This window comes from Salvelinus fontinalis, chromosome 22, assembly GCF_029448725.1.
Source record: "Salvelinus fontinalis isolate EN_2023a chromosome 22, ASM2944872v1, whole genome shotgun sequence".
In the NCBI taxonomy this organism is placed as follows: domain Eukaryota; kingdom Metazoa; phylum Chordata; class Actinopteri; order Salmoniformes; family Salmonidae; genus Salvelinus; species Salvelinus fontinalis.
Window position 1 is genome coordinate 28,796,785 of NC_074686.1, and position 20,128 is coordinate 28,816,912.

Sequence of the window (20,128 nt, forward strand, 5' to 3'; positions counted from 1 at the left end):
ATGTAGCCATGCAGTATATAGTGGAAGATCTATAGTAATCTCTACAGATTTTGGATCTTAATATGAACACCCTGGTTTAGGAGAACTTTTAAACTTTCATTGTATTTGAGGTTTAAAATGCTTCTGAATTGTGTAACTTACACTTGCTTTTCCTTTACGAAAAATGTATCAAATGTATCCACAAATGGACAGTCAGACACCGCCAGCCAAAATTACACAGAACAAGAACAAACATTTGAGGAAGAGTCACACACACACACACACACACACACACACACACACACACACACACACACACACACACACACACACACACACACACACACACACACACACACACACACACACACACACACACACACACACACACACTCCACAGCCCTATAGAATATTTAGACCTCCTTGACTGTAAACCTAATGCTCCACCCTCGTCCCAGCCAGTCTGATCAATACATGTCTGATTAGAGCTAGCACCACTAGTCAGCTCTCCATACAGAGGTCGGAGGGTATGGAGGGGAGGAGGATGGAATGGAACAAAGCTTCCCTGGCCTGGAGTTGAACCATGAGTAAGTAACCTTGCCTGTGAAATGGGGATTGAGTTAGAGTTTAGCAGGGTAACATTCTTATGCCAGTGCCAATGACCCAGTTTGAAACCTGATCGGTCACAGAGTGCCTCTTTGAACATTTCAGACAGGAGGACAAATTTACCAAACTCCCTGTCCAACCTCAGGAGCCAGGCTGATCTGTCCCTAGGCTGAACTGTAACACCAGATGAACCATAAACACAGCTAATATGCTAATCACTTCATGGTTAACCTTACAGTAAACACTGCTGGATAGGCTGGAGAGATATCTGATGGCTGCATTCTGTCTGTGGACACCAGAAGGGTCTCCACCAGATCATATCTTGTACCTAGGTCTAGGTGCAATATAGTGCAGTATAGTGCAGAGAGAAAGAGAGCGAGCGAGAGATTGACATCCATCATTTTAGTCGTCCATCACTTTACAGGGCACCGGTGGATTCCATTAGATAGATTCCCCACTGGGGTTGGGGAGAGGTCCATGCTCTCTGCGGTCAAGGATCAGGGTGAATGCAGAGGTCGTAGGGGTCGCGATAAAACACAGGTGGGGTGCGACAATCGTAAATCCTCACGTTAATCAGACGCCAATCGAGCGTAGAGCGGAGTGGACGGATAGCAACTACTCACATCAAAACTGAAACGGGGAGACATAGGACCAGTGTTGGTGTTTTAAAGCCTCTGTGGTACTCAACCATTCGCCATGAATGAATCCCAAGGTTTACACAGGGTTTTACAGGCTCGGCATAATGGCCATATACCCACGCTCACTAAGACCACTCTCCAACTTACCTTCCATAGCTAGGGGTCAAACCGCAGTCAGACAAGAAAATCTGGGAAGCATTTGGGGAATTCGGTCAAATGCACAGAGTAGCGTAGAGTAACAAATCTCATGCTGCCTGAGAGCTTTCCTATCCCACTCCACAGTGCAATAGGTCTTGATACGTTTTTTCATGATCTCCCTCACCTTTATTTGAAGCAAACTGAGATTTACGGACTTCAAGATCAATCTCCTCAACCTGTAGATCCAGCTCAGCCTGCCCCGATTATCAAACCATATGTTTTCCCCCTGTCTATAACAATATCATAATTCACAGGAAATTATTAAACATTTACTGCCCTGTGCAGAAAACTCAGTATTTTGCTTTCATAAAATAATTGTAATGAAACCTATGTGATCATTTCCAGTTGACACACACACACACACACACACACACACACACACACACACACACACACACACACACACACACACACACACACACACACACACACACACACACACACACACACACACACACACACACACACACACACACACAGTAAAGGTTCTCTGTAGACATCTGTGAAACAGAGACAGAGCAGTATCTGTCATGAATGTCACTAACCACCAATAGTGGAGATTTATACTCCCTTGGCTGAGCTACATAAAAAATGAATTTATACCATGGTCCACAGATGAGCTACAGACCATAGATTGATAGTGGACTCCTCTTTGTATCTGTGCCATTACAGCGACTGTGACAGCATGGGCAGCGCCATTGAGGCCATCTCCATTTTGAATTATTCAATTTTCTTCTTCACGATTGTTTCCTTCTTCACAATCCTTCCTGATGACCTGGTTGGACATGACTTCAACAGGGTCACCAGGAGGGATCAGCCAATGAAGTTGGAAGTCTCATCCAGCTGACTACATTAAAATGGTGGAAGCTCTCAATGGTGCAGCCCATGCTAAAATGGCCTTTTGGCCACTAGAGGACTCTATCATTCTCTATGGCTACAGACACTTTTATACAGACATGTTCACATGCCCACACTCAAAATGCTTGATCCAAAACCAGGTTTGTTTAGGCTTTTTTCTATGGGTGTGAGATGGAATCCCTCACTCCCTTAGAATGGTGTCGTGGTAATGTCATCTGTAGACGTGCCCCAGAAGCAGACAGGTAGCCACCTCAGGGGTTCTCATCTGTCATGTGACAGCACTAACCTGTCAATCATCTCTATAGAAGCGCATAGGCTGCACGGCTGTCCAGTCTAACTGTGTGTGAGTGGGAAAGAGACAGGTATAGGCTATGTGTGGGAGTGTTTTTGTTGTTGAGAGGATGATACACGCCATGACCCACACAAACACTCACATAAGCACCACACCCAGACTGACTCAATTATAGATGACGCCATCCATTTAGGGCAGTTTAATTCTAAGATTGAAACTCCTGTGTGTGTGCTCTTCATAAACTACTGCTTCTATATGTGTGAGGTAAAGTTAGATACGAATAGCAGATCTGATACGGAGACATCACTTTCAACTGTGTATTTTGGAGACACCATAGATGTATTCAAAACAACACTGCCCTCTACAGGAGAATAGCAAATTAATAGTGAATGAACTCCGAAATCTCTAAGCATTTTTTCTATCACAAAGATTAATGATACAAGTTTGTCATAAAAGACATGTCTACAAAAGATTAGATACAGTGCATAGTTTTTGTAATATCAAACGTCAATATTTCAAATTCATGAATCAAGTTACTTTTCTACTTGGTCTCGAACCAGTCTCCGAGCCACACATACTATTCATTAACTTAAGTTAAAACCTTTACAAATGTTCCCATTTAGTCAACACAAAACCTCATTCAGTTTTTTCATCTTGGTTACAAACAATACATGCACATGTTGAATATCCAAAAATAATGCAGTTCCTCCTTTCAAATAGACCCCAACAAGACTTATTTGGTAGATAATACATAACAAGCATAAAAAAACAACAACTTTCCACACCAATATTTTCAAGTGGTCTGCAACCTTTCGCCAAACAGGGAGAATATAGGTGACACCAATAGTGTATTTATTGACAAAGTGTAAATGTGGCCTGTGTCTTGTGGACTGCCTGGTCTTTGGTTTAGACAGCCCTCCTGTCATAGATGTGGGAAGATGTTAGGGTGGTTGGGGTGCTGCGATATTTTTGCCGACGGTAGGGGGGTGTGTGGGGGGGTGGCAGAATGTATATGGGTCTTCTAATACAATACTAGTAAAGGCCCAGTGCACTTTCATTTTCAGGTGGGTGCTGCAGCACCCTCAGCACCCCTACTTCCCACAGCTATGCCTCCTGTAGTCATCAACATAGACTCCCTTAATCCTGAATGAGGACAGAGTAGGAAGATTCTGTTTAATACCGGAAAGAACCGTCAGAACCGGTCAGAGCTAGTCAGAACCGGTCAGAGGTTCTTGCAGCAGGTCCTACGTTCCTCCTGGACTTCGCTAGCCGTTCCAGTAGCACTGGACAGTGTCACGGCACTGATTGACCCGCGGGTCACCTCTCGACTGGCCACCTTTTTGTGGATCGCTGGGGGTAACAGAAATGTTCACGTCATGAACACACACATCACATAAAAGGTGCACGGCAGAAAAGTGCACAGAGAAGAATAATAGAGATTCACATGACATGTTGTTGTCTAACGTTTTGTAGATAAAGGTATGAAGCACAAGAGCAACATAATAAGAACCTGTGAGAACTTCCTGGAAAGCAGCTTCAACGTTGGTAGAATCCAGAGCTGACGTCTCCATAAACAAGATCCCCTTCTTTTCTGCATGAGAACCAATACCTTGTTGACTATATTCTCACATACATCATACTCAATCATGCCATGAAGAACCAACCATAGAATTACTTGTCATTGGTGCAAAGCTGGTAATTGTTTCGCATTACTGTCCGAAATGTATATGCTATACTATGAAAAAACAATATGAAAATTGTTGCAATATTCTGTCACTTTAGAACTGTCATTGACTGCATATTGCACACTTGTCTAACTGGTAACTAAGTAACTGGTAACTGATAAATACCTGGCAATTAGTAAGTAACTATTAAGTTAACTGGTAACTAACGGCTAACTAACTGCTGACTGGTAACTGGTAAGCAAGTAGTAGATAACTGGTAACTAATCTCTCGTGGACATTTTCTGCACTTAACCAAATTACCCAAGATTTTTGTTCTGGGTTAACCAAGATTAACTGAAACTACTGTAACTAGTAAGTAACTGCTAACTAAGTAAATGATAACCTGCAAATTCCTTGGCCTCCACGGTGGGCACGGTCCTCAGGGTCTCCAGGTCACTCTTGTTGCCAACCAGCATGACCAGGATGTGAGGGTCAGCGTGATCGTACAGCTCCTTCAGCCAACGTTCCACACTCTCATAGGTTAGGTGCTTGGTGATGTCATAGACCATGAGAGCACCCACTGCCCCTCTGTAGTACCTGGAAACACACACACACACAGAGACAGAGACAGAGAGAGAATCAGACGAGTGGAGTCAGAGAAATATGTTCACTTGGTGGGTGGGTTTGCATACATGTGTTTGCAAATATCTGTGTGTATCTATTCATTCTGAGGTGATTGGCTCTGTAGATCTCTGTATTCCTGTGTGTGTATTGTGTACAAGGAGTGTATGTGTGTGTGTGTGTGTGTGTGTGTGTGTGTGTGTGTGTGTGTGTGTGTGTGTGTGTGTGTGTGCCCACGCTGAGGTGATGGCTCTGTATCTCTCCAGCCCTGCCGTGTCCCAGATCTGAGCCTTGATGGTGACGGTATCCAGCTGAACAGTGCGGGTGCTGAACTCCACTCCGATGGTGGTGCGGCTGTCGTGGTTAAACTCATTCTTGGTGAAGCGTGACAGCAGGTTGCTCTTCCCAACACCAGACTCACCAATCAGAACCACTAAAGGATGACAGACATATTATCAAGTGTAATATATCAATACTGCATTTCTCAATGGTGAAAAGAATCATGACTTAGGTGCAATGTTAGATGTTTCAGGTATAACTGTAGCACAGGAGGCTGCTGAGGGGAGGACGGCTCATAATAATGGCTCGAATGGAGCAAATGGAATGGCATCAAACACATGGAAACACACCATATTTGATCCCATTCCACCTATTCCGCTTTAGCCTTTACCACGAGCCCGTCCTCCCCAGTTAAGGTTCCACCAACCTCCTGTACCATATGAGGTAGCATGACTCTCTGCTACATAAAACAGAATAAGGAACTGTTACTTCTCTCAACCCCACTTCACCCTGCTCTAGCATCATTCTGACACATCAAGTGTACCCACTACCCTACCTAACATCACCAGACTTGGTGTCAAAGAGGTGCATGCCTAGCCCGGATTGGAAACTATGAAAATAAAGTAATTACTCTTGACACTGTTAAACCTTATTCTCCACAAGTGCATATTGTCAGTAAGGTGACAAAAACCTATTACAAAAACAAATAAGCCACAGTAGTCAATATAACCCTCTTTTAGGTCAAAGGTCACATTGGTTCTCTGCCATGCCCAGGAAACTACTTCCTGCTTTCCTTGTCACATTGGTTCTCTGCCTTGCCCAGGAAGCTACTTCCTGCTTTCCATGTCACCTCTCTTCCCTAAAAATATTAAACACCAAAGATCAAACTTCTCTCTCACACTCTAACCTTTGCACCCCTAAGCTAAGCCCAAAGGCTTTGTGCGCAAACCAGAGAATGGGGGATTTTTTCCCTTATAGAATCAGATTCTTTGACAAACAAAACACTCACCTTTGAAGACAAAGTTGTAGCTTTCGTCACCCATACTGTGCCTGTGTTGAGCCCTGGCGGGATCCTCCACCTGTTTCAGTCAATATCCTAGGGCTGTTACTGCATTAGATCCCAGGACAGGGAGGACAGAACGAGAGAACAGCAGACAAGCTACTCTCTTCTCTCCCAAGGAGCCAGGGTGGAAAGACAGCAAAAATGAATGAAGAGAAAATGTTAAGGCTAACACTCTTCCTTTATCTGTAGATAGGGGCAGTTCGTTTGTGGTTAGACGATCCCTGCTACTGCCGATCCCTCTGTGGCTCAGCTGACACATGGGAGAGGCAGAGGGGGAGGGAGGAAAGGTGAGGTAAGAGCAGGTGTAACAGGTAGAACCACTAGCATTAACAGCCAGTCATCACAAGAGAATAGACTCAACCCTCTTCATCTAGTCTGCCCATCTCATCTGACAGGTGCATCTTCAGTGTATGGCAGTGAGCCAGTGCGAATAGGATTATATTTCCCTTAGACAACACTGATCTAAGATAACTTTTGGGTTCCCCCTCAGGTTAGCATTTGTGGAAGATAAATTACAGTATTATACCAAGTAGCCTCCAGGCATGTATTATTAAACTGTGAACGTGACAAAAATGTTTCACTAATTCCAGAATAAGTCATCTAAAAGGTGGCCATTCATTCCAATGGAACCACTTTAGAATAAATGAAAAAGTTCCCTTTCCCACCATATGAGGCGATAAAAAAATGACAGTAAATATTGTACATTTCATTTCCACATTTTCCTAATTGAAAAGCATTGGAATTTCAGTATACTTCATGAATTGCCTGGAATTGAAATGGAATAGACCCCAACACTGGTATAATTATATTTTTCCTACAAGTCAGGACGGACACACTTAGAGGGTTCTTATTGACCAACTTTGTTTTATTTTGTAGTACAGTACTGTTAAAGGTTAGTTCCAACATGTTGAATTGGGTGATAGATTTAAGCTGAGGCCAACAGACAAAGCACAGCTATAGAAGCCATTGCCAAGGTTACCACAACTACAATGCTGAGATTCTCAGAAAAAGCAAAAAGCTAGAACTTCATTGCCACACCATACCAAAAATGGAAAGCTTTTTTCCCATTATATTTTATTCATACATTTTCCAGGAAGATTTGTTTTTATTTTAATGAGACAAAACAGATTCTATATGTACTACTTACACATCAAATTAAAATACATCATGAATCAGATTAAAATGAAAAGGAAATCTGTCTGTCTTGTCTGTGTTCTTCCTCAGAACTCCTGTCTTTTTAATAACCATTATCATGACAGTTCTCAATCTTGTGACACGCCGGTGTGTGAAGTCAATCTAGACCACCAATGGCAGACTCATTTGATTTGACTAGCCAGGGTTTGATCAAATCGATCCATTTGATAGTGGTTGGTGTTAAATGTTTTGTTGAAGACAAAAAAGCACAGCAATCCTACCTTCAGGGAACAACTCACAGCTGAGTGGAGATAGGAAATCTCTATCTGGAATGACTATTTGGATTATTTTAGGGAAGTGTGGGGGTTCTTTTAGCAATAAATAGAAAGGGTTTTGGGCAGGCTTAACTGATATCCGTGTGAAATTGAGGAAGTTCTGTTTTGTGATTCTCTTCCTCCGGTCTTCATATACCTTACCCTGCAACCAGGGGCTTAGTCAAAAGGGTGGAAGGTTACAAACACATTGCAGCTAGAAATGCAACAAATACAGGAAACAAATCCCTGGAATGCGTTCTGAAGTTTCATAAACAGCTTTATGCAATGTATTTCTACCTGCCGCACTACGAACCCTCCAACCCATTGAATAAACCAGGGGTAGGCAACCCTGTTCCTGGAGTGCCTCAGGTACTGCAGGATTTTGCCCCAACTAGGCACCACACTTGACCAACTGAGCTAATTGATCAGTTCAGTGACTGCCTAAACTCAACACCCCTGGTCATCCAGGTCAGTTAAATCAAAAACATGAAGTGCCTGCAGCTCTCCAGGACCAGGGTGGTCTACCCCCGGAATAAACACAGCTTTATTAAAGAGGAAGAGGGATTAGTGATTCTGGTAGAGTAAAGAAATTCTGTTTTGGAGAGGGTTTGGAGGGAGGCAAATCTGTGCCGTTCTCGCTCACCCCCCTCCCTTCACCGGGCACCCCTCTGTTGAGGAAATGATCCGGTCAGTCTGGTCCTGCTGAGCAGCGCTCTATGGACGAGGCTAAAACCAGAGGGTAAGGGAGCCATGGTTAGGGAATGATCTGACAGGAGACTGCGGTGGATGTTTAGAATGGTACATGTCCTGACCGGGTTTCGTCTGTGTCTTTTTTGGATGGTTTATTTCTTCTCTCTTGGTTCTCTGTAGACAATGTATATGCGTGTGAGTTCCCCTTGCTGCAGAGGTGATAGTATGTATGCATGTGTCTGTATCGATGTGACTGAGTGTGTCTTTATGAGGGCTGTGAGCCCAGCAGTCTCTCGATGGCAGCGTTGACATCTCCTCCGGTAGCGATCAGGGCCTGCAGGTTGGCCTCTCTGTTAATGAAGCCCATAGCACCCAGCTGCTCCAGCTGCTGCTGGAACTGCACCTCCGGGGTCTGGCTCTGTAGGGGGACCAGTCAAAAATCTCTCAATCAAATCTATTTATAAAGCCCTTTTTACATAAGCCGATGTCACAAAGTGCTGTACAGAAACCCAGCCTAAAACCCCAAACAGCAAGCAATGCAGATGTAGAAGCACGGTGGCTAGGAAAAACTCCCTAAAAAGGCAGGAACCTAGAAAGAAACCTAGAGAGGAACCAGGCTCTGAGTGGTGGCCAGTCCTCTTCTGGCTGTGCCGGGGTGGAGATTATAACAGAACATGGCCAAGATGTTCAAACGTTCATAGATGACCAACAGGGTCAGATAATAATAATCACAGAGGGTGCAACAGGTCAGCACCGCAGGAGTAAATGTCAATGTCAGTTGGCTTTTCAAAGCCGATCATTCAGAGTTAGAGACAGCAGGTGCGGTAGAGAGAGGGTCCAAAACAGCAGTCAATCAATCAGTCAACCAACCATCAATGAATCAATCAACCAGTACAATCACAGTAAAACAGGGAATACAGGTAGGTGTGTGTGTGTGGTACGTACCGAGGAATTCCCTCCTGCGAACATTTGGAGCATCTGCTGCATCATCAGTTGCTGGGCTGGGTTTTCCCCAGCACTCGGCGAAGAGGCAGGGTTCTCTGGAGCCACACCCCCTCCCGTGGACAGGGGAGTTGTGGGTATTCCACCTGGTAATCCGCCCAGTAGTCCCCCTGGTAGACCTCCAGGGAGACCTCCTGGCAGTCCACCTGGTGCCAAACTGGGAGACCAAGGGGTTAGGGGGAGATTGCGTAACAGAGTATCTACTACTCAAACAACTCTGTATTTCCCATTTTCTCCAGGTCGTGTGGTTGGGTGTGTGTGTGTGTGTGTGTGTGTGTGTCATTGTTTTCCATAAGCGCTGGCTGTCGGCCAAACAACCGGTTAGACTCATTTTCAACTGGCTACATTTTCCACTTCATATTTTTATTTAAAAGTTTACATTTGCTAGTTCGTCGAGCCATCTCCCACTAGAATGAACAATACGCATCTTCTAGCGATCTGTTGAGAGGATAGGTGCCTGTCAGTTCAGTCACAAAGAGATGACAGGGGAACACAGCATAGAGGAAGAGGCAAAGGGAGAGGTTTCACTTCCGCCAAAATTCATCCAAAATAAGCCCAATGCGTTTCTATGGGCTTATTTTGGACCCAAGCTTGTCGCCTGCCATCAGAACGACTCCAATTGTTAGCGCGGAGACATGAGCATGTCGTCATTATATGCAGATCTCTGGTTGCTGTCTAATTTATATACATGGAGGGAGAGAGAGAGAGTGCATCGTGCTCGTGAACTTGCACACGTGGCATGTAATGTAAGTGGTAATGATTAGTCGAAAGCCACGACTTAGCCTAATTATTGTTTTCTGACACATTCATTTCTTTTATTTCATGTAGCCAGCCAAGTGGAGTCGTGGTGCATAGTTGACAACTGAACAGCAAGTGTTGACTAGTTTATGAAAGGTGTCGAACTGACTGAATAAAGTCGATCTCCTATATCTCTTTGCCATTTATAAATGCGGCAGCATGGTTATATGCCCATGGTGTCACATCGGAACAAGTAAACCAAAGGATTTCCGAGGTTTCCCTAACGGAATCCTGGTATTAAAACGGAATTCAACAAAATATTATTTTTTTGGACCTTCAGTAGGGAATCAAAAAAATGTATTAATTTGGCCAAGTTTATCATAAGACACGAACACAATGGATCAGCGATTCATATTTCCTGCAACTTTCCTGAAGAAGCAACGAGAACTCCCCGTTTTGTGCGGTGCATGGTCCACCACTGCGTAGCCGTGGGCCATGATGCTAATAAACAGTCTTCTGGTAGATGGAAAGGCTTTCCCAAAAATAGTCTCAATTACATCTTAACTACAATGTAGCCTGTGCATACCTGGCAGAATGCTATTATGATTATTTTCATCAATGTAGTGGGTATTTGTTTCGCAAACTCTACGATCACGTGTGCTACAAAGACATAGCTTAACAGCCTCATGCTAGGTGCCAACTGGAATTAAAGGGTAATTACACCCAAAAATCTAAATTTCTCAGATTTTTCCCCAGACCTCAAATGTAGTCTCCTGATGTGGTTTAAGCATTGTTGTGCACTTACAACATCCAATTTTGCTTGTTTCTCTATTTTAAAAAAGTTTGATTTTGAGAGCGAAAACATGGGGGAAAATTAAACCTTGAAATAATTTTTCAAGATAATGTGGGCTACTTACTTCAGTTCTGTTTTAATACATTATTTAAGGAACAAACATTGTGGCAATTCATATCTTGCAGTAAAACTGTAAATAAGACTTTAATCTCAAGAGTTAAAAAAGGCTTGATGTTCTCTCTTTGACAATATCCAAAACAAGTAACACACTGAATTCGTTCATTTTCAGTCATTTAAATTGAAAAGTCATGTCTTTCTACACAATACCACAACTTATGTTTCCAATCTGGGCGGTATTGAACTATTGAATCATTTAGCTGTGTATTTCAGATGGAGTCAAGGCATTAGAATGTACCAGAAGACCTCTTTGGGCAAAAAGGAGCTGGGAGCGACTGGCTGGGCTCGGGGGGGGGGGGGGCGACTGGCTGGCTACTCTCTGTACTTGTGGAGAACACTGGTGTGCATGCGTGTCAGTGTGCACCTTGGCATGAGTCCCGGTGCCTCTGTCTGCAGTGTCTGTAGGCCCTGTTGTATCTGGAGGAGAGCCTGCATGGCACGGGGGTTGGTCATCACAGAAAGAGCCTCTGGGTTCTGCATCTAAACAACAACATCAGACAATCAAACTAACAATGAATCAATTAACATTCTAAAACAATCCCCAAATCATCTGTTTAGGGTCCATCCAGTCTCAAGCAATCCAATCAGGTCCTTGGGAGAGGTTCAACTCTCTCTCAGTTTGAAGAAAATACAGCTGTGTGTGTGTGTACCTGCTGCAGGAAGACGGGCAGCTGGCTCCTGAACTGTTCCTGCAGCTGGGGGTTTCCAGCCAACAGAGGGTTATTCATCAACACCTAGAGGAGACACAGAATGTGAGAAAGACAGAGAGCGGGGGGGCAAAAGAAAGAAAGACAGGAGAGAGAGAGAGAAACAGAAGGTCAGGGTCCTATCGTTCACCAGCTGCTTTCCCAGTGTTCACCCTCTTCCTCACATCTGTCTATCTACATGGAGATAACTAGAGGTAAAGCACTGCCAGCTGGATCTGTTCTAGACACCTAGTGGTAAGGCACTGCCAGCTGGATCTGTTCTAGACACCTAGTGGTAAAGCACTGCCAGCTGGATCTGTTCTAGACACCTAGTGGTAAAGCACTGCGAGCTGGATCTATTCTAGACACCTTGTGGTAAAGCACTGCCAGCTGGATCTGTTCTATACACCTAGTGGTAAAGCACTGCCAGCTGGATCTGTTCTAGACACCTAGTGGTAAAGCACTGCCAGCTGGATCTGTTCTAGACACCTAGTGGTAAAGCACTGCCAGCTGGATCTGTTCTAGACACCTAGTGGTAAAGCACTGCCAGCTGGATCTGTTCTAGACACCTAGTGGTAAAGCACTGCCAGCTGGATCTGTTCTAGACACCTAGTGGTAAAGCACTGCCAGCTGGATCTGTTCTAGACACCTAGTGGTAAAGCACTGCCAGCTGGATCTGTTCTAGACACCTAGTGGTAAGGCACTGCCAGCTGGATCTGTTCTAGACACCTAGTGGTAAAGCACTGCCAGCTGGATCTGTTCTAGACACCTAGTGGTAAAGCACTGCCAGCTGGATCTGTTCTAGACACCTAGTGGTAAAGCACTGCCAGCTGGATCTGTTCTAGACACCTAGTGGTAAAGCACTGCCAGCTGGATCTGTTCTAGACACCTAGTGGTAAAGCACTGCGAGCTGGATCTGTTCTAGACACCTAGTGGTAAAGCACTGCCAGCTGGATCTGTTCCATACAGCTGCCAAGGACTACTACTTGGCTCTGAGCAGGGCTGCTGATTTAGGATCAGCCCCTCCCCGTTCATGTTATCTTATTCATTATGGTCTTGAACAGGGATTGGAAACTTTGATGTGAATGGGGGCCACAAAATCTGAACTCATCATGATGGGCCTCAGTGGCCCAAATTCATACCCACACATACAGCACTAGCCTTTTGAGTGCCCTAAGTTACATTTCGTTGCCCCCCTCGACAGGAGAGAAAAATTTAGAAGTTTTAGATTTCATTTACTGCAATTCTACACATTTTGCCACGGGTGCGGAGAGAAGATGTAGCAATTTTATGACACATTTTGCATTCAATGGGGTGCCCCCCAGCCGGTAATTTGACTATGAATATAAGTTTAGATAGCTGGCTTGACTAATTTACAAATCTAAAATGTTTTAGCTGACGTTGGTATTTGAGTGACTGTCAGTGACTGAGATAACAAGAGAAAAACTGCTTATGCACAACCAAATGTCAATATTGCACCTTGTGTATTCTACCATTCTAATGCTCAACAGTAAGTTGAGAGCCTGACTGAGTTCGGGGGGGAGCCCGTGGGATGCCCGTTGCTCATCCCTGGTCCAAAAGGCTAAACTGATCCTAGATCATCACTCCTACGCTTTGTGAATACAGGCCCAGATCTGCTTTATTGTTCTCATTACAATTCATTACAAACAACCCATTCCCACTGGTTCCTATAGATCCCCCTGCGTTCAGATTGGTCTCATCCTAAATGGCACCCTATTCACTTTATAATGCACTACTTTTGACAAGGGCACTGTAGAGCACCATAAAGGAAATAGGGTGCCATTTGAGACACATCAATGACTTCCTGATCCATGCTAATCCCCAGGGCCCACTACTCTGCTGCTACAGACCTGGGAGGCCATGTCAGGGTTCTGGGCCAGAGACTGCATGATACTGCGCATGTAGGGAGCAGACAGCATGTTCTGCATCAGCTGGGGGTTCTCCGAGATCTGCTGCATCAGACTCTGCATGCCCGGACTGCTGAACATGCCTGGGACACACACACACACACACACACACACACACACACACACACACACACACAGACACACACAGACACACACAGACACACACAGACACACACACAGAGGGAGGGAGGTTGATGGTGTGTGGGTGTAGGTGTGTGCGTATGCATGCTTTGGGTGTAGGTGTGTGCGTATGCATCCCCCGCTTGATATATGTATGGGTATCACTCATTTATATGTATGTATTTAGGAATTCACATCCACGTGATATTGCAGTATGGGAAGCTGCAGTATCTCTTGAATGGTATTCTCTTAAGCAAAGTCTGTCTATGTATTCTCGTACCGTTACCCAGACTGGCAGAGTTGACGCCCAGAGGGTTGGACACATTGGGGGTGGTGCTGCCAGTGGTAGAGGAGCCTGTGGTGTCAGTGCCCCCTCCACCCTCAGAGGGGTTAGTTGAACCCCAGGGGTTGGGCAGGGGCTCCCGGTTCTCTGTCCTCGACGGCTGCACCCCCCCGTCAGAGTTGCCCCCCAGGGCTGAGAAAGGGTTGTTTCCAAACTGGGAGAGAGGAGAGAGATAAGTCATTAACAACCTGTTTAACACCGGTTTCTGTTCAGCACTCTCCATGGGATAGCTGAGAGTTAGTTTCTGAGGCTAAAAAAGCTCCATAATGAGTGAATCCTTACTTCCACTTAAGCCGAATTTGTACTTCGTCAGCAATGATGTCAATTGATGAACATTTCACCACAAGTGGAAGTTAGGATTCCCCTTATACTCTCCATCTAACTAAAAAAAACGATGGGAACTAGCGAGACCAAGAGGAATAACTTCAGTTAGTGCCATAATGGGTACCTGGTCCCGTGCTGCGCTGAACATAGGTTCCTGGATGTCTGTGTACATCCTGCGCAGGGCATTGTAGCCTCCGGGGATGCTCTCCAGGTTGCTAAGCGCCCGGTCCTGGTTACGCATCATTTCCTGCATCATGGCAGGGTTCCTGGCCAGCTCCATGGTCTGAGGAGAAGGGAACAGGAAGGGGTTGACAGGATTTGTGATGTTATGAAAGAGGACAATATTGATAGCTAGACAGGTTTCTGGGGTATAGGTACTCAAGAAGGCTAGGGTGTTTCATCTGCGTTCGAGAAACCACCTCTAAGACTATTTCTTTATAGGACTTAGAATGCAGCTAAACAAAGATCAGCCACTCAAAGCAGTAGACTTCCCACAGTTCAAAAATAATGATAGCAAAAACAGCACCAGCTACATACACCTTACTAACCAAGGCCAACTTCTGTGCACACCCCAGCCAATCCCAAGCTGTCTGTGACACAGTACACTCTGGCCAAACCTCCTTACCTGTCTCATAAGCTCTGGGTTGTTGAGCATGTGGGAGATCTCGGGGTTGCGCTCCATCAGCTGCTGCATCTGGGGGTTGGCCACGATCATCTGCCTCATCAGGTCTGGGTTGGACATCATGTTCTGCACCAGGGGGTTCTCCATGATCTGGGACAGCATCTCCGGGTTAGACATCAGCTGGCTCTGCATCTGCTGCTGCAGCTCCATGAAGTTAGCGGAGCCCATGCCCATGCTGCTCAGGCTGGACAAGCCACTGAACCCAGCTAGGAGGGAGGGAGAGGGGTATGGTCAGGAAGCGGTGATGATAATGATGATGGTTGTCTTTCTGTATAAAGTGTTGGGTGTGTGTGAGGGGGTGGATAGATAAGTGTGTGTGTATTTAGCCTAGTAGACTCACTCAGTATGTTGGGGGTCTGTGGGGGTGCTGAGGCAGGGCCTCGAGTGGACCCTACAGTAGAAGGGTGGGCTGCAGAACTGGAGCCAGAGGAGTTGCCACTACTGCTGCCCACCTGTGTGGTGAAGGAGGAAGAGGAACTAGCGCCATCTCCTGCCCTGGAGGGACAACGCATTGATCAGTTATGTTTACATATTGACATCAACTTGGTATCTGCCTACAAACCTTCCATTGAAATACATGCAGGCCAGTTGTGCAAACGCATCAGCTCACACACACACATGGATTCAGCCCATATATTGTATATGTAAATGGCTTCACTGTGCTTATAACCGTATAGCTTCCCTCGCTGTCCCTGTTTGTACCACTGCTCCAACAAGTGATACTCTTGTTTGAAAACCCACATGACCGGCCGCTTGAATACGTACTAACCAATTGCGCAAGTGGAGACACTTCAAGCTGTGGAGTGAGTAAGTAAGCATATATGGCCTGAGTCAATCTAAACTCCACTACATACAGTATTAGTCAAAAGTTTGGACACGACTAAAGGGGTTTTCTTAATTTTTTAAAAGTATTTTCTACATTGTACAATAATAGCGAAGCCATCAACACTATGAAATAACATATATGGAATGACGTAGTAACCAAAAAAGCAGCCACCCTTTGCCGTGATGACAGCTTTGCACACTCTTGGCATTCTCTCAACCAGCTTTATGAGGTTGTCACCTGGAATGCATTTCAATTAACAGCTGTGCGACAGTCCATAATTACTTTAAGACATGAAGGTCAGTCAATACAGAACATTTCAAGAACTTTTAAAGTTTCTTCAAGTGCAGTTGCAAAAACCATCAAGCGCTATGATGAATCTGACTTTCATGAGGACCGCCACAGGAAAGGAAGACCCAGAGTTACCTCTGCTGCAGAGGATAAGTTCATTAGAGTTACAAACCTTAGAAATTGCAGCCTAAATAAATGCTTCACAGAGTTCTAGTAACAGACACATCTCAACATCTTGTTTGAAAAGGAGACTTGTTTAGATGAGACTGCGTGAATCAGACCTTCATGGTTGAATTGCTGTAAAGAAACCACTACTAAAGGACACCAATAAGAAGACTTGCATGGGCCAAGAAAAACGAGCAATAGACATTAGACTGTCCTTTGGTCTGATGAGTCCAAATTTGAGATCTTTGGTTCCAACCTCCTTGTCTTTGTGAGACGCAGAGTCTGTGTGGTTCCCACCGTGAAGCATAGAGGAGGTGTGATTGTGTGGGGGTGCTTTGCTGGTGACACTGTCTGATTTATTTAGAATTCAAGGCACTTAACCAGCATGGCTACCAGAGCATTCTGCAGTGATACACCATTCCATCTGGTTTGCGCTTAGCAGGACTATCATTTGTTTTCAACAGGACAATGACCCAACACACCTCCAGGCTGTGTAAGGGCTATTTGACCAAGAAGGAGAGTGATGGAGTGCTGCATCAGATGTCCTGGCCTCCACAATCACACGACCTCAACCCAATTGCAATGTTTTGGGATGAGCTGGACCGCAGAGGGAAGGAAAAGCAGCCAACAAGTGCTCAGCATATGTGGGAATTCCTTCAAGACTGTTGGAAAAGCATTCCAGGTGAAGCTGGTTGAGTGAATGCCAAGAGCGTACAAAGCGGTCATCAAGGCAAAGGGTGGCTATCTGAAGAATCTCAGATATAAAATATATTTTGATTTGTTTAACACTTCTTTGGTTTCTACAAGATTACATGTGTGTTATTTCATATGTTTGATGTCTTAACTATTATTATACAATGTAGAAAAAAGTAAAAATAAAGAAAAACCCTTGAATGAGTAGGTGTCCAAACTTTTGACTGGTACTGTAATCACTTATCCAAAATGCTATCAAGCAATTCCTATTCCTGCCAAACACTGACATATCCTACTGAAACACACAATGTTCATTCTCCTTTGAGAAGTTGCACCATCTTACTTGTGTGCTGTCTTTATGACCAGATGGACTGTCAGGCCATCCTTGATGCCGTGCTGGTTGAGAGAGTCCCCGTCTTTCAGTATCTTCCCTGCAAAGATCAGAACCAACTGATCCTGCTTGGCTTTGAACCTCCGTGAGATCTCCTCTTTAAACTGGAGAGAGAGAGGTCATTGTTTGTTAATTTATTATACATTTCACTTGCTTTGGTAATGTAAACATATGTTTCCCATGTCAATAAAGTCCCTTAAAATGAGAGAGAGACAGAAAGATATGGATAGACAGCAAGAGAAAGAGGTGGAAGAAAAGGGAGAAATCGAGTAAAGAAACAATTAGTTCAATAAGCGGATTTCAATTCTAAAGCCTTGTTTCTGGGTAAATCCTCATTGCTTAACCTATTATAGGAATCCTACTACCTGATTACGAATACCACCTCATTCTTGGTGTTTTGTTTTTCACAATGGGAGAAGCTTAAAATCAAAAGAACTGAATCCAACTGTGAAACAGCAAGCATAGACATTCCTCTGAATACAAGACAACATTGTGATTCAACATCTGGCCCCAGTCTACAACTAGCTACAAAAATACTACACATATGAGAGGCATATTAAACAGGAGTAAAATAAGCTTTAGGCTATTTAGCTGTTCAGGGTATCAACCAGGACTGAAGTGACAGGAAGAAAAGTGGCATTTGCTGACAGATTCATAACAAAACTACTTAAAGTGAAATATGGGCAGGTGTATCATTCATTGGGAGAGGAGATTCACATGAACAACAATCTACAGTCCAGTAACTGACATTCAGAACAATGAGGTGCTGTTATATTCTGAAGAAGAATACTGTTTCTAGACTACCTACCTAGGAAGCACAAATGTCCTGGAGAAACAGCTACGATTAAGAAACTAGCTAGCATACTGGTTAGCACTTAGGCAACAAAATTAGCCCAACGTTAGCTAGTTAGCAATACACCTAACTAATGTTAGCTACTTACATATAAGCTGATTAAATGTTTTTGTTGCCATGACTAACATACAGAAGTCACGCGACACATTTTTCTGACTGTGTATTCAGGGAATTCCTTACTAGCAAGCCGGTTAGCTAAGTTTGCTAACTTGGGAACATACACTGTTAAACTGTTATCAATACGGAGCGAGTAATAGTAGTGATCCGTATTAGCTAGCTAGCTATAGAACAACTCTTGTGAATAGCGTGTCAAGTCAATAACTAGCTTTAAATATCGCTAAACTTTCAGATTCTGACATGTTAGCTCGCTAGCTAGCTCGCAACATGCTTACACACACAGGCAAGGCAAGTGGGCAGGGGCATGATGATGTAGCGTAGCAGCAAGTTGCCGCTCGCTAGCCAGCTATTACTGATTCACAAAATGAACGAACCTGAGTGACAGAGGCATCTTCCGAGATGGCGATTTCCTCCTTGTCTTTTGGGGTTTTGACTGTGACCTTAATAATAGTTCCCTCCAAACCAACAGTTGTATCATTGTTGTTATTAACAGGATCTGCGCCGCCGTTGTCCGCCATCTTTACTCCTCCGATGGAATCGTTCAGATTTGGCGTCCACTTCCGGGTCAATATAAGTAATTACTTCCTATCCAGAAAAGTTGACTCATATCAATGATCTATTGAAGGCCCGCGTCATGTCTATTTCTTTGGGCACAAGCACTGTTCATTACACACTGTTCACACCCTGAGAGAACAATTAGCAGGTTTAAAGCTTATTTCCTACAATTCTACACACTTGTAAAGCTAATTTTCTATAAATGTTGCCATGTCTAATGTGTAGTCGTGCTATTTGAGTGACTCGAACATTACTACAAAACCTATGGGCTAAAAAAAACGTTAGCTGACGTGCTAGTTGATTTGGACATGTCTGACCAGTTATAAATAGCGCTCTAGTGCCACGTTCACGTGCTAGTCGGCACTAGGAAACTGACATTTCTGACTTGTTAACTGGTTGTTGTTATACAAAAGCCGGGTTCAATGAATAAGCCATTCGGAAATTTCAACGTTTCCTCGTTCGGACTAGTCCAGGATTGGGAAATTATTTTCCATGGGGGGCCACATTAGAGTATATTATTGCCATCGCGGGCCAGAATCACATGGCAGGATTATACATCATGTGTATGACTGTTGACAGATATATCTACTGTAAATAACATCCAGATATGCTACTTATTTTACTTTTTTTAACATGCACAGAAATTAACCACATCCCTGTTCTCCTTTTGGTAGGTATTTTCATTATTAAATATGCAATGAACTACATGGAGGGAAAAGTACACGGACAGAATTCTTGTGAACGGGTTTGCACAAAAACACAAGAAAGACAAATGAAAAGCAGATAGCACTGATTTAGATCTTAGTCTCCATATGCACAGCCTCAGTTTCACAGGTCCTGAAATTGTCAACCATCACCTTTTATCTCTATAAGGTTATCCCCACCCACCCACCTCCTTGCATAATGAAGCAGACAGAAACACGTCCTTATCTGCATCTGTGGCGTCTGCATCCTCTGGCCATTTGTCCCGTGAATATATGCTAACACTGATTGGAAGATTGTGTGAAATGAAATGGCAGTTCTAATTGCTATGTTTTGATCAATTGATTCTGTTAAATGCCACGATGGTGGTGGGTTTTGATGAACGGTATGACATTTCTGTCATTCGAAG

General features: G+C 44.1%; 2 protein-coding genes across 2 annotated transcripts; both read right to left on the bottom strand.

Moving 5' to 3' along the window:
* Positions 1–2,874: 2,874 nt before the first annotated feature.
* Positions 2,875–6,470, bottom strand: LOC129820149 (ras-related protein Rab-25-like). The gene is made up of 5 exons (XM_055877081.1): positions 6,145–6,470; positions 5,094–5,289; positions 4,639–4,832; positions 4,082–4,162; positions 2,875–3,921 (listed from the first exon to the last, which is right to left on the bottom strand). Exons 1-5 carry the CDS (start codon positions 6,176–6,178, stop codon positions 3,794–3,796), a joined length of 633 nt encoding a protein of 210 aa, XP_055733056.1. The 5' UTR covers positions 6,179–6,470; the 3' UTR covers positions 2,875–3,793.
* A 572-nt stretch (positions 6,471–7,042) lies between these two features.
* Positions 7,043–19,013, bottom strand: LOC129820150 (ubiquilin-4-like). Its single transcript, XM_055877082.1, has 11 exons — positions 18,837–19,013; positions 17,445–17,596; positions 15,470–15,624; positions 15,073–15,335; positions 14,572–14,730; positions 14,061–14,277; positions 13,604–13,743; positions 11,697–11,780; positions 11,411–11,526; positions 9,282–9,495; positions 7,043–8,754 (listed from the first exon to the last, which is right to left on the bottom strand). The coding sequence occupies exons 1-11, from the start codon at positions 18,978–18,980 to the stop codon at positions 8,602–8,604; spliced, it is 1,797 nt and encodes a 598-aa protein (XP_055733057.1). The 5' UTR covers positions 18,981–19,013; the 3' UTR covers positions 7,043–8,601.
* Positions 19,014–20,128: the final 1,115 nt, after the last annotated feature.

Coding starts and splice junctions, on each gene's coding strand:
- LOC129820150 (XM_055877082.1), bottom strand. CDS start 18,980: ATGGCGGACAACGGCGGCGCAGATCCTGTTAATAACAACAATGATACA. Junction 14,278..14,571: donor TCAGCGCAGCACGGGACCAG/GTACCCATTATG, acceptor CCTCTCTCCCAG/TTTGGAAACAACCCTTTCTC. Junction 9,496..11,410: donor GCACCGGGACTCATGCCAAG/GTGCACACTGAC, acceptor TTGGTCTCCCAG/TTTGGCACCAGGTGGACTGC.
- LOC129820149 (XM_055877081.1), bottom strand. CDS start 6,178: ATGGGTGACGAAAGCTACAACTTTGTCTTCAAAG. Junction 4,833..5,093: donor TACAGAGCCATCACCTCAGC/GTGGGCACACAC, acceptor GTGTGTTTCCAG/GTACTACAGAGGGGCAGTGG. Junction 3,922..4,081: donor TTTCCAGGAAGTTCTCACAG/GTTCTTATTATG, acceptor TGTTACCCCCAG/CGATCCACAAAAAGGTGGCC.